General features: G+C 44.9%; 1 protein-coding gene across 1 annotated transcript; it reads left to right on the forward strand.

The window, feature by feature from the left end:
- The first annotated feature begins 585 nt into the window (after nt 1–585).
- On the forward strand, nt 586–9602 carry LOC128973633 (uncharacterized). The gene is made up of 6 exons (XM_054389979.1): nt 586–646; nt 1506–1784; nt 3565–3813; nt 7140–7277; nt 7842–7961; nt 9442–9602. Exons 1-6 carry the CDS (start codon nt 586–588, stop codon nt 9600–9602), a joined length of 1008 nt encoding a protein of 335 aa, XP_054245954.1.
- The last annotated feature ends 3346 nt before the right edge of the window (nt 9603–12948 follow it).

The raw sequence follows: 12948 nt of genomic DNA on the forward strand, positions 1-12948 counted from the left end.
TTCCTGCACGGCAGACACCATTCAGTCACTGGAGAGCCCAGTGAAGCTCAACCTGGCAAGGCAGCCTTTGTGTGCAGAGGGAGAGCCTTCTACCACACCTCCTGCTGGTCAGATTCTCCATGAGTGATCGTTTTTGGTATTTTGGAAAATCAGCTGGTCTCCATGTGTGGTCCTTTATCTGATTGGGCTGATTGATCTTCCCTGGGTGGGGATGATGTATTTTGGAAAAGGGGGAAATAAATAGGTGTTTTTCTTCACCTGATCTTGATGTTAGTTTCTTACTAAACAAGGTGAGCTGACCAGGGGGTATTTTTGTCTCTTTTCATGTCTCAACCCTATTCTCACACTTGCAGCTAGCTCTAAGGTGCGGGACTTTGTGCTTGCAGTGGTTCAGTCTGAGTTCAGTGACCCAAAGCCTTGCAGGTCTATTTTGAAACATTATTCAATCTATCCACTATGGAGTTTCTTCTCTTTTTTTTTTCTTTTTTTTTTTCTCTCCTTCTGACATCATTTCCTGAGCGCTATATTCACTGAGCTCTGAAGCCAGATCGTCTTCTCAGCATATGATGCAAGGTGCTCTTTAAAATGGATTTCAGCTCTCCTTTTACTCTGCAGTGCTTGCTGGTGGTAATAACTGTTACTCATGGTAAGTGGGATTTTTCTTTATGAAGTTGGTACAGATTTGCCTAGGTGAGCAGACATCTTAATTTTGCTCCAAGATCTTTTAAGGGCTCTACTAGGTTTGGGGAGACATCAAATAGTGTAGCCACTAATGCATGAAAGGGGCAGTCAGGACAAAGTAAGACAGATTATTTTTTAGTAAATGAGTGATAACTAACAAGATAGCACTTTCTCAATATACTGCATCTATAAAAGCATTTCAATGGAGAATGTAAGGTCCTCATATGCAGAATGCTGGCTGGAGGAGATGGAGAGCAATGCGGAGATGGAGAGCAAAGCTCCTAACGCTTGGCATGACCTTGGGTTAGCCCTGGAGCTGCTGTCACCCTGCCATTTACCCACCTCTGATTTGAGTACAGCAACTTAATAACGTGCAAGGATACTGCAAGGCTGGATCGAGTTAAAACAGCGTCCTTACTCTTTGGGCAAAGGCAGCCGTGCAGGCAGCACTTGTCTGTGCTCTCCTGTGTAGAACATCCATGGCATTGACGTTCTGAGGATCTTTCTTTGCACAGTCTCTCAGCTGTGAGGGGGGTTGGTAGGTGGTCATGCCAAATCTAAGGAGGGAAAAGACCAACTGCTCAGCCTTTTGCCACCCTGTGTGCATGCTGTGCACACCACTCCTGCTATCAGGAGGGAAAGTTGGCCTTTATGGAAGACTTCTCAGTTCTTTGATTTTCAATTACTGGTGACCCCAGCCTGGCACTAGGGTTGAGTCTGCTCTCTCATGTCTCACCTGGGCATTTGCCTTTCTGGGAGACAGCTGAGAGGGAATGGATGGATGCGGCAAGCTCACTGCCCACACTTGGTGCCTCTCCTTTCAGGCTCTGTCATCTGGACTGGTGTACTCAGCGGTGGGTCAGCAGTCTTTTCTATGGGAATTCAAAGTCTGCAGAACCTCTCCAGAATGAGCAAGGGGGACAAGAGATGCTTAACAGCTGTCTTAAATGATACCTTGTTGGCAGAGTGTGGCACTTCTGCCAGCAGATGTCTGAACTTGCAGAATGGCTCCCTAGTGCTGAGGAGTGTGGAGAAAGAGGACGAAGGAAATTATGAGTTTGTTTTTCAGAACATCACCAGATCTTTTAAGCTGGAAGTATTTGGTAAGTGACCTTCTTAGCAACAAATAGCTTTTGAACTTGTCAGCCTGTCTGGAAGTTGGTGCCTTGAAATTCTTAAGAAACTGCTTGAGCTTGCAGGTGCCTCTGGAACAGCTTTGTAAGCCTCTGTCACCTCAGGGAGGAGTAGTGTTGACCATAAACTACAGGATGCTTTCTGCTTCCATGTTGTCAGTCTCTTCTGTCTGTTGAGCCTTCCTTGAAGCAGCCAGTCAGATGAGCTATGTGCTATTTTTCCCCTGATGTGTTCATGAAGCTGAGCCTACAGTATGTAGATGTGTAGCTCCCGTCAAAACTGCCATTGACTGACAGTGTTTTGCTGCCTGTGGATGCCCTTCCTTAAGGAGTTAACTCTACCTAACTCATCTGTGGAACGGAACTGGACTCCTGTGCAGGTCTGGGTTGAGGCATGCTGGGTTTTTGCCTTGCTTCATGCAGCTGAGGAAAGGTGCTAAGGAATCCGAACGTGACTTTCTGATTTCTAGCTGCACATGAGCAGCTTAGAGATCAGCATCTTTTGGCTCTGTTCAGAGACCAGCAATAGGCAGGTTACTATGTCGGTCTCCCTGCTGTGGTCCCTGTTGCTGCTCTCCTTCGTGCACCTGCTTAACCATCAGCGGAGTGAGAAGACAGAAAGTCACTCATTGCTTGGATTAGTATGGAGAGGGCTTAAATGGGTTGCCCCCTCTGCTGAATAGTGCTCCAGATAGCCAGTGACTGTTGTTCTGGTCTTCATCTCCACCATTCCTTTTGCAGGGCTTCCATTTAAGCAGGCTTCTGAGAGAAATTGAAGCGTATAAAACTGTAATGAAAATGTCTGAGCAAACTGGTCTCAGTGAAGACAAATGAATTCTTACACCTTTCAGGTGCAAATGGGCAGAACTGCCATGGAGAGTAGGTAAAAAATGTGACTCCTAGGTTTGAAGATCAGGGATTTAGATTGGAAGTGGGCAAACATTGCAGAAGGGTCCTGTGTTTAACCTCCATGTCAGTGGATTTGCTTTGGGAACTCTTGTCTCTTCCTTGCGTTCTGTTACCATACCTAATTCAGGGCAACTATTTCACACCAAATGTTATTCCTGCTGGCAGTAAATTTTAATTGAAGACAACATTCTAGTTGAAGAAAGTGATTTCTGAGCTTATTTATGTGGATGTTTGCAGACACATTCTCCTGTTGTTATAAAACTGTATTTGCAAAGTGACAAATATAGATTGGCTCCTTGTAGACTGAAAGGGAGAAATTCAAGAAAATATAATAACAAAAAATGATTCATTACTTCACTTTAGATTGCCTGGTCTGGATCATTCCACCTAACTGCAGGTATCTGGTGTTGGTACCTATTTGGGCATGATTTGAGCAGTTGAGGGCTGAGTCTCCTCTGATGCTACAGTTATCTGCTGGTGACAGAGGAAGCCTTTGGCTGGCAGATGCTCTTTGGTGTTTCTACTGTCCTCTCAGATGAGGGACTTTTATTTTTCACTTTTTCAATTTCAATAAGGAAAATCAAGAGATGCCAGATTTTTGTGGCATCCTCAAAACAGGGCTTACTAGAAGGCTTTGGTGGGCACTACTAGGCATTTCAGGGTTGGGGGCAAGTACTGAAGAGTCTGGTTATTTATTTCTGTGCTCCCTGGATGCCATTAAGTGTTGTAGTAGTAGTAAGACTGGTAAAGGAAGGTCCTGTCCAGCTCATGTTCACTGCTGAATCTGCTCTTCCCCTCTCTTTCCTCCCTGTTCCCATTGCCCCATGCTTTGTGTGACCAGAGCCATCCGTTGATATCCAGTGCTTCCCTAACGGGACCGGGGAGCTGTACTGTGATGTGACCAGCAACCAGAGCACCAGCTTTCGGTGGCTGCTCAACGGCACTGCGCTGAGCGCCCCTGAGGCTTGCGTTAAGGACGGTGGCAAGAAGGTTCGCCTGGACAGGACTGTGCCCGGGGAATTTGTGTGTGAGGTTCACCATGGGAACAGCATCACGAGGACCAGGCCTGTTGTGCTGTCTTGCAACTATGGTGAGTAATGGTGTCTCCAGAAAATCTCTCTTTGGTCTTTTGCAGCAGAAAACTAAGGCTTGTTGCTGTCTGCATAATACCAAACTCTTCTGTCCACTGGTATCTGCCTTCCAGACTTACCACATCCTGCTTTCAGAAAGTGTCCCCTTGGCTTCCTTCTCCCTCCTGTTTCCCAGATTGACACAGCCTACAACTATAGAAGGGTAAAAGTTTGTTTAGGAGGTCCTTTTACCCACATTTGCAGCAAGGATGAATCTCTACCTGTTTGTTTTCCTCCTTACCAGCGATGGAGCTCTTGTACTTTGGTGTGTACTGATCCTCTATGCCAATTAATAAACACAAGCTGCTTCCTGCTATGACATTCATCCATGAACCAGACAGCTGTCCAGTATCTGCAACAGCCCTGTGAAAAAACCTCTACTTGCTCATCCCTGTTGTTGCTGGACTCAGCTGAGGTGTTTTGCTTTGTCTCTTCTCCTCATCTAGGCCAGCTGCACAAAGTTTTACCAGTCTGTACAAATTTCTTTCCATCAACCCCACACCATTAGAGGCAGGGTAAAGACACAAGTCATTTGCTTATGAAATGTAGGATTTTTTCCCTACATGTCCCTGTTTGGACAGGTAGTTCTGTGAACAGGCTGTGACTTTGTCCATTTGCAATCTATCCATAAATGCCAAGTACTCTGCTTGAAGGAGACCATAGTTTAATGGGACAGAAAATCTGGATCCTAGGAGTGATCAGAACTGCCAGAAACTCATGATACTGGTCTTTGATGTAAACTCACATTTATTAAAAAAAAACAAATTCACTTTCATCTCCAGCAGTGAATGTTTTTCTCTTCTCTGGTAGCAAAAGATGGTCAACAAAACTATGTCAGGGTGGCTTAGTTTAGCCACAAGTCTTTTGATTAAATTGACTGTAATTAATTTAATCACCTTTGCTACTACAGAAATTGTATTGTGCAATAATAGCACCTAGCACTTTAGAAATTGTCTGAGGTGCTCCAGCTCCACATCAGATAGTGTCTTTCCTTCTGTGGTTGGCATACTACTGGTGTGAAAGCAAAATTAGTGACATTACCCCTCTATCCTGTGTGCTGGCATTCAACAGAAATGCTGTGGGCTGCTCATGCCTGGTTGCTTTGGCACTGCTGGCTAACCCCTACAAGTTTGGCATTTGTGATTGTGGAGCAGTGATTTAAGTTTTCTCCAGTCAAATTGGTCAGAGGGAGTTCAGCATAGTCAGACCCAAGTTGACTGAGGAACTAGGGAGTGAGGATAAACATCCATGAGTGAGGATGAACATCCATGAGTGAGGATGAACATCCATGAGTGAGTTGTTCAGTCAAGCCCTTTGACAGATCACACAAATACTGATGCCATTGTTTATTCTGGGTGGCTGCCCTGGGTACAACATCAGTTCCCCATTTCCTCTTGAAAAGCCCACAGGGGTTGTAGTGATAGGTCTGCTGGGATGGACACAGGCATGGACACATATTTGGAAAGGTTTGAGAGCAAGAAAGTAGCAGCAATTCTACTTCTTACTCACCAGATATAACTACATTTGTAAACAGCGAACTAAAGCAATTCTGAACACTAGTGAAGAGAGAAATTAATTCAGTTTAATTAATTAAAGACTAATTCGATTTTGGGATGGATTATTGTTTGCTCCAGGCAAAGAGCTGGATATAGTTTTCCCAGGGTAAGTATGAGATCTGCATGAAAACAACTATGGAAGCCTGTTGGCTGATGAAATTAATTTAAAAATCATTATTAGCCTAAAGCAATTTAGCCAAAATACTGTAAACTTCTCAGGCACCAAAGGACTCTGATAATGCAGGATCTAAATCGGAGAGCTCAGAATTGAAAAAGTCAGCATATAAAAAAGACTTTTATTGATTCATTACTTGTTTTATTACTTGTTTATTATTAATTTTGAACACAATACTTTATCTTAAAACCCCCTTTTAACAAACGACAGTTTTAAGGGAAAAAAAAAAGCCAGGAAAAATATTTCCAATATATATTTATGCCTTTAACAACATCCTCTAATTTTTCATCAAAAAGAAAATAAAATTATTGGGGAAATGATTTTCTCATTTGCTGAAAGTTTGAGTATAGATTTTTTAAACTTGGTACCTGGTTCTACAGAGACAGCAACAAGTACCCTGAAAATACTGTGAGTGTGTGATTTCACACACAGGAGCACCTGTTGACCTGGTTTTTTACTGTTCTGGCAAGTGAACTATGACAGTGTGTAGTATCCCCTGGAATGTTTGAATGCCCTCTGGGGCTATGCATCAATTTGTGCATTAAAACAAGCTTCAAACTAGGCCATTGGTTTCCCCAATGTGGTGCCATACAGTCCTGTGCACAGACAAAAAGAAGCCAAATGACTGAAAAAGGGATGGCTTGGGTTTGCCTAAGGAGCTTTAAGGAAATTGTGTTCTAGCAGTAGTCAGGCTGCGTTTTTGTTCTTTTTCAAATTGAAAAGAAGAGTTTTCCTACTGGCTACCCTGGGTTGGAGCAAATTGTCTTAGTGAAAGAGCAAGTCTGGACGGATGGCTCTTTTCTGTGATGCCCTCTACCAACTTCTCTGCTCGGTGTCAGGTCTGATTGTCAAGGCAGCCCTGAGCCAAGGACTCTGAACTGGATAATAATTACTACAGACTTGCATGTGGCCTTCTGCTTGGCCATCTGCAGCCATCACCTCCTGCTAGATGTTTCACATGGTCTCGGTTGGGAAGGTGAATAAATAGAAATCCTTCCCCGAGCAGCAGTGAAGCCAGCTTCCTACAGCCCTGACCCTGCTGGCTGGACTTGCTGGTGCCTGAGGAAGTGCAGGCTCTGCTCAGACTCTCTTTGAGGTTGGTGTAGTCGTTATATGGCTATTCTAAGGAGATTCACTGAGGCTTGTATTAGCAAGCTCTAAGGGTAGACTCTGCAGCTTTTCTTTCAGCATGGGACTTAGGTCTCCCTCCTCTTTTCAGCTGCCTCTTTTCATAAAATTTGTTGAACTGTGTAGTATCTTTCAAACCTCCAACTTCCCTGCTTAATTTGATTAAAACTTATAAATTATCTTAGATGTAACTGGTCAGAGAAAGCAGAAGCAAAAGCTCACAGCATAATTACACAAACAATTCCATACCATAATTAAACTATGTGACATAAATTATGATGTGCCATGGCACGTCAGCTTCCCTGATCCAAACAAAACCAAAGCAGTAGGAATGCTCACATGCTCTAAATTTCCCGCAGGGTTTCTCTTGTTTTGAGAAAGAAGTTTTACCACTCTGCTAACTAACAATGCCCTGTCCTTCCTGCAGGAGACCTGTTGCAGTACCCATGGTTCATTTACATCCTGGCAGGCTGTGCAGGGGGTGTGGTTATCCTGGTGGTGGTTGTGTCCTCAGTCATATGTTGCTGCATGAAAAGGAAACACAAGTTCATTCCAGTGCCTTCAGGTGAGTGGAGAATGCTGTTGCTCTATGAGATGAGTCTCGGAGAGGACTGCATTTGTGCAGGCCAGAGTTGAAATGGTCTCAGCTTGGTAGCTTCCAGGCAGCCCTCCTCTGATCTGGTGGAGCAGAAAGCTGCTTGCTGACAGGCATCTGTTAGAACCAGCAGGGTGTTGAATTAAACCTTCCTTTTCCTTTTTTCACCTCATGCTTGCTATCACGTAGCAAAACCTTTTCTAGGGGCACAAAAAATGAGTCTCATTCAGGTCTGATCCTGAAAGGGACTGGAAGGTTTCAGATGGCAGTTGCCAGCACCAGTCCCTGAGTGCAATCTGCCCATGGCAGCAAGGCCACCTCAAGCTGTGATTCTGCCAGCATGACCAAGCTAGTCTCCAACCAGTTGGCAGTGTCCTACCATACTTAGCATCTGTCTGCTCTGGGAATGGAGCCAGTGCTGCATGAGGAGGAGATGCACTTATGTGTTGGTGGTCCAGCCTCAGAATGAGCGTGTCAGGGCTGCTGGGGTATGGGAAACCTCTTTCCTTCAAGTTTCTGGTTTTGGTTTTACAGAGGAGGAGAAAGATGATGGACTAACAATGTCCATGATCTCCAGTGAAGGTATGAAGAGTCCCCCCAGTGGAGACCATGTCGAAGCTCAACCTGCACAAATTGACTGCCCTTCAAAGCCTGGTGGGTCCAGTGACTTGGTTTTAAGTCAGACAGGCTATGTTGGAGAGTGAAGGACAAAATGGATGTGTGTGGCTGATGGGGAAGGAGCTGTCTGGAGAAGCCTTTGACTTGCTGACATAGGGAAGGTGCTGCATCTTGTCCAGATGTCAGAACTTGCAGCAGGTCGTTTATCAATACCTTCCTTCTGTACAGAAGTAGCTTTGGCCCTCATCTAGCCATGAGACATAGTGGCAGGCATCCAATAGCATCCCACAGAAGGTATTGCCAGCAGACTGTTCCAGTATGTCCTGTGCTAAAATACATATCTCTCAACACTAGAAATGCCTCCAAACTTAGCAGTTTTCCTGTAGTTTTATCACACACTCCCTCTTCTTGTCAGTAACACTAGAGAAGAATCAGCACACTTTTGTAAGTAGTCCTCTTCAGGACAGCATCCATCAATATGCTGAAATGCAAATGTAACTTAATCCCATCAAAATCAGAAGCTTCTGTGTTTCCTCAAATTGGTGCTTAAGTGGGAATACAGTCACATTTTAAATCCTTCAAAGAAACTGAGAACAAAACTTCACAGCTTTAGCACAGTGGCTTTAGCACAGTGTGGTCAAGTATGCACAACAATAAAAACCTTTCAGAAATCTCCTGATTTGTGCATGCTTGATAGTAATGCTCCACTTCTTGCATTAAGTCTCCATTAATTTTGTTTCACAAACATGAACATTAGCAAAACCTTCCCTGGCAATGCACTATCATCAGCTGGTTGAGGTGCTGGTAGCAACAACTTCATGAACCAGAGCAACATTACCTAGATCATACCCTGGTCTCAGGTCTGCTATCTCTGCTTCTGACATCCTTCACTGTACTATGCACAGCCTCTCAACAGCTCAGCTATGCTTTATGTCTACCTTGGATGCTGCTTTATCTTGCTTTCGAAATATTAAATGCTACTGATAAACATAGTGCAAGAAAAAAAAAGTAATTCAATCAGGTAATTGTTTATGAATATTCATGAATAATATAAATGAATGTAAAGTGTTGAACTTTTTTTTAATTAAAAAAATTCTGCATTATCAGTTTGACTAATACAGTATCCCACATTTAAATTTTCTACATATAAGTAAAGAAACAGAGGTGCTTGTGAAAAGTGTTTAGGTGAGAACATGCTAAGTGTGTGCTGTTAGCCAGCTTTAATTACTCAGATGTCACTGAATAGATTTGGCTTTGGTACATTTGGGGCAGTCAAGCCTGGAGAGCTTCAGCACCAAAGTATTTTACAGAAAAAAAAAAGAAAGAAAAAGCAGCCATGGTGAACAGCTCAATAAATGAGTAGTTACAAAGAAAATTGAATTTTGGCCTCCAGATGTCTGGGAAGAAGGGGCTGAGCTAGTTAGGCAGCTTGCAGCACCAGGGACCAGGGAGAGGATTTCCACTGCAGGGGAGCATAGTACAGGCACTTATAAGCTATTTCTCCCTTCTTTTCCAGACACTGCCCAAACTGGTCAAGGGACTGAGCCCCAGGACCTCGTGGAAGAAAATTTACCAGTAGAGACAGAGCCCGAGGAAATACCAGACGCAGAGGTCATAGTTGATGTGGAAAGCCAGGAAAAGGCCTCAGACTGTTTCCCAGATCCAAGTGATAACTGATCTGGCATGCTTGCTGTTCTAACCCCATCTTGAAGCCTATGACACCTGTCCTTTGCATCCCATAGTCTCATTGTGTATAAGAATTGGTTCAGAGAATTTTAGCAGGGGAAACTGATGAGGTGTCAGGCCTGCTAACCTAATTTAAAAGGCAAAAAAGAAAATACAAGAAAAAGCACATGCATGGCTTCAATTCCATGCTGCTGTGGGCTGCCGTGGTCACTAACAAACAAAACTGGGCAGCTCTTTGGTGCTTTGTCTGTTAATAGACCTGCAGTTAACTTGTGGAGGCCTGGAGGACAGCTGAAATGAGACAGGCAGTTCGTCCTGCTCCCTGCCCACCCCACACCTTGCCATGTCTTCCCCAGGCAGTGGTTCCTGCAAGGGATAGGCTTGACAGGTGGATTGAGGTGGCCTGCCAGTCCGAGAGAGAAACAAAGACCTGGAAAAAATTTCCTGAGAAAGCATCTTCTTGGGAGATTTCAATGCATTTTTCACAGGCCCTGCAAAAAAACCCCACAACTTGTTGGAGATAGCAGCTAAATATCTGCTGTGCTGGATGTTTATCTGAATTGCTCCTCTGAGCTCCTTTGTGATTTGTCCCTCACTGCTTGCTGTGTGGGGCCAGGAGTGGTGGTAGGGGCTGCTGTGTGCAGACCCCAGGAGGTGATGCTGGCTTGCTCTCCTTTTGATACCCTGCAGTGGCTGGGGGCTACTGATTACATGTTGCCAGAACCTAACTGCTTGGGTTACCAGTGAATTAAAACACCTCTGTCACTAGCTTGCTTGCTTGCAGCAGAAGGGTGCCTGGGGCTTGGGTGTGTAATTTTGGTAGAAATGTTGATTATAATTCTGAGATTGTTCATTAGTGCAGGCATTGGTGCCTTTAGCATAATGGTTTAGCTCCTGTAAGCTGATTAAGCTGGCCATCTGCCCGTGCATGTAGGCTTTTTCAGTGCTGTGTTATTTGCACAGACAGCAGCAATTTATAGAATCTCTTAGGCAAGTCTCGCTGCTACACAAGTAGCATATCCTGTTCTGCTCAGGGAAGGTTTGAGAATGGAGCAGCTGGGGTAGACCTGCAGGGTAGAAGGATGAGGTGAGGAGGGAACAAGGACTGGGTCTCAGGCAGCTGACAGGGGCTGCAGGGCTGTCAGGACACAGAGAGTGCTGCTGGATACACTGCCAGAGCAAGGTACTTACTGTATAAGTGCATTTTGGTAGTTGGAAGCCCGACATGTTAGTGTTAAACTAGCCCAAGGGCCTAGAAGGCAGAGATGGTATAGATTTGGGCTGAAAGGGATGGAGAGGTGTGTGTTGCATTACTCTCTTCCCTTGTCATTCTGACCCTGTTTTATGTTGTCTTGACATTGTGCCATAAAACCCTTGGAAAGAGAGTTAAGGTATGCCTTTAAACGCCAGCTCACGAGGTCTGCAGGCGCCACGGCACCATCAAACCCAGCGGAACGCTTCTCTACCAGGCGGGGGAGCTGGGGGACCAGCTGCACGCTTACTGTGTTCATGGCAAAGCTCTGCATTGGTGACGCCCAGCCATAGGTGGTTGTTCTTGTTTCCTTGTCCTGTGACTCTCTTTTGAAGATTTTTTGGATCGTGTGTGCTGTGTTGATGGTGATTCAGCCTATCTGCTTTTTAAGGCTGCCATAGGAATCAGATTTTCCATGGTAAGAGGGAGATAATAAGTCTGTTCCTCGTGGTGCTGAGCTGTCTGCTTTCAGTATAAACATTCCTCAAAGGCTGCGAGTTGAATGACAAAAATGTGACACCAAACTCCTGGGGTGGCAGCTGCCTCTAGGCAGCACAGTGACATCGACACTGTTGAACAGGGGCCGGGGCCAGTGTCACTGAAATTGGAGGATGTAAAAGGCTTTGCTTCTCTCCTGCGCTTTCTGGCAGGGGCAGGCAGAGGACAGTCAACTCCAACACATGCTTCAAGGGCTGCACGGTGCTCTGAGTCGCACTGGAGAGGCAGTTGTAATTTCAGGTGCTGAGGATGGCAGCTGGGGTAGCCTTTTCCTGCTGGGCTGGTGCATTCTGGCTCCAGCTTGCCCTAGCATTGCCTTGCTACTCTTAATCCTGGGAGTGTTACCCTGGCAGCTGTTGGCCGTGTCACTGGTGTAACCCCAAGCTGGGAAGGACTTTTTTTGTATTGAGATGGGGAGTCTAAGACTCAAGGCATCTTTACAAGGCAGACAGGACACAGTTTCCTGTCCTTCCCTGATGAAGATGCAGTTCAGCAATGGAGCAAAGGTTTCTGTTACTGCAAGGTAAGGAGAGAAGTCATGCAGCCTGTGCTCTTTCATTAACTGTGTGTGTTCATGCCCAGCTATTGTTCTTTTTAAGTGTGGGGTTTTTTTCCTTCGTCTTCTTTTCCCCACAATAATTTTGTTCCTAATAAAAAGACTTGTTTTCTAACTTATTTTGGAAATGTTTATGTTCTGTTATTTAACAATTACGTCTTTGTGGTTTTCATTGAAATCACAGGTTGGTTTCCAACTTTTCACCTGTCCAAATAAAGGAAAGGTGATACCAAGTTACTGCTGATTAGAACTGACTTGGGTGGTCTAGGTAACAGAGATTACAAGGACATTTGTTTATAAGTCAGTCAAGTGCCATAGAACAGTGCCATATAACTAGTTCCAATCAGAGTGTGTGTGATAGCATGCCTGCAGGTCTCTGTGTACCAGCAGCTCACAAAACCCTGCTCTGGTGCCTTGCCCAAACTGTGAGGTGCAGGTAAGGAATGCAGGGACATGATCTTTCATCCATCTGCTTTTTTTTTTTTTGGTGACATCTAAGCACTTTAGCTATGTGAGAAGATGCTTCACTGCATAGCTCCTTTTGCTCTCATGCTCACTCTTAGAAAAGTGGGCCCAGGCAGTAGGTAAAACCAATGTCCTGATGGTTTTTGATCACATAAAATCCCTTGTCTTTACCATTGCAGAATTAGGCTTGGAACAGTGGTGTGACTGGACATGAGTGATCCTGCCCTGCAGCCTGTGAACCCAGCACACCAAGGAGTCATCTGCCTGAATTTGCAGTTGTCTTCTAGCCTGATTCTGATGCTGTATCACTCAGGCAATAGTGAGGATGCTTTCGGGCCTGGGGCTATCTGGCAGTGTAACAGGTGTAATGGTGTACATGGTGCTATCAGGCCTTGGTGAGGCTATGCCATGCCAGCCTGACCCTCTGAGGGTTGCTGAGGGAGCTTTTGGTGCTGGGGTGCCTCTGGCATGCCTGGTTTATAGTACTGTACAGAACGAACATTGGGATTTGTATCCATGTCAATGTTTTGTGGTGGAAAGAGAAAAAATTTGCTCCTTACGGCATA

This window comes from Indicator indicator, chromosome 1 (assembly GCF_027791375.1).
Source record: "Indicator indicator isolate 239-I01 chromosome 1, UM_Iind_1.1, whole genome shotgun sequence".
In the NCBI taxonomy this organism is placed as follows: Eukaryota; Metazoa; Chordata; class Aves; order Piciformes; family Indicatoridae; genus Indicator; species Indicator indicator.

Excerpts from the sequence above, each read along its gene's own strand:
- LOC128973633 (XM_054389979.1), top strand. The coding sequence starts at position 586 with ATGGATTTCAGCTCTCCTTTTACTCTGCAGTGCTTGCTGGTGGTAATA. Across the intron at positions 3,814-7,139 it reads TGTGCTGTCTTGCAACTATG|GAGACCTGTTGCAGTACCCA; the intron begins GTGAGTAATGGT and ends TCCTTCCTGCAG. Across the intron at positions 7,278-7,841 it reads GTTCATTCCAGTGCCTTCAG|AGGAGGAGAAAGATGATGGA; the intron begins GTGAGTGGAGAA and ends TTGGTTTTACAG.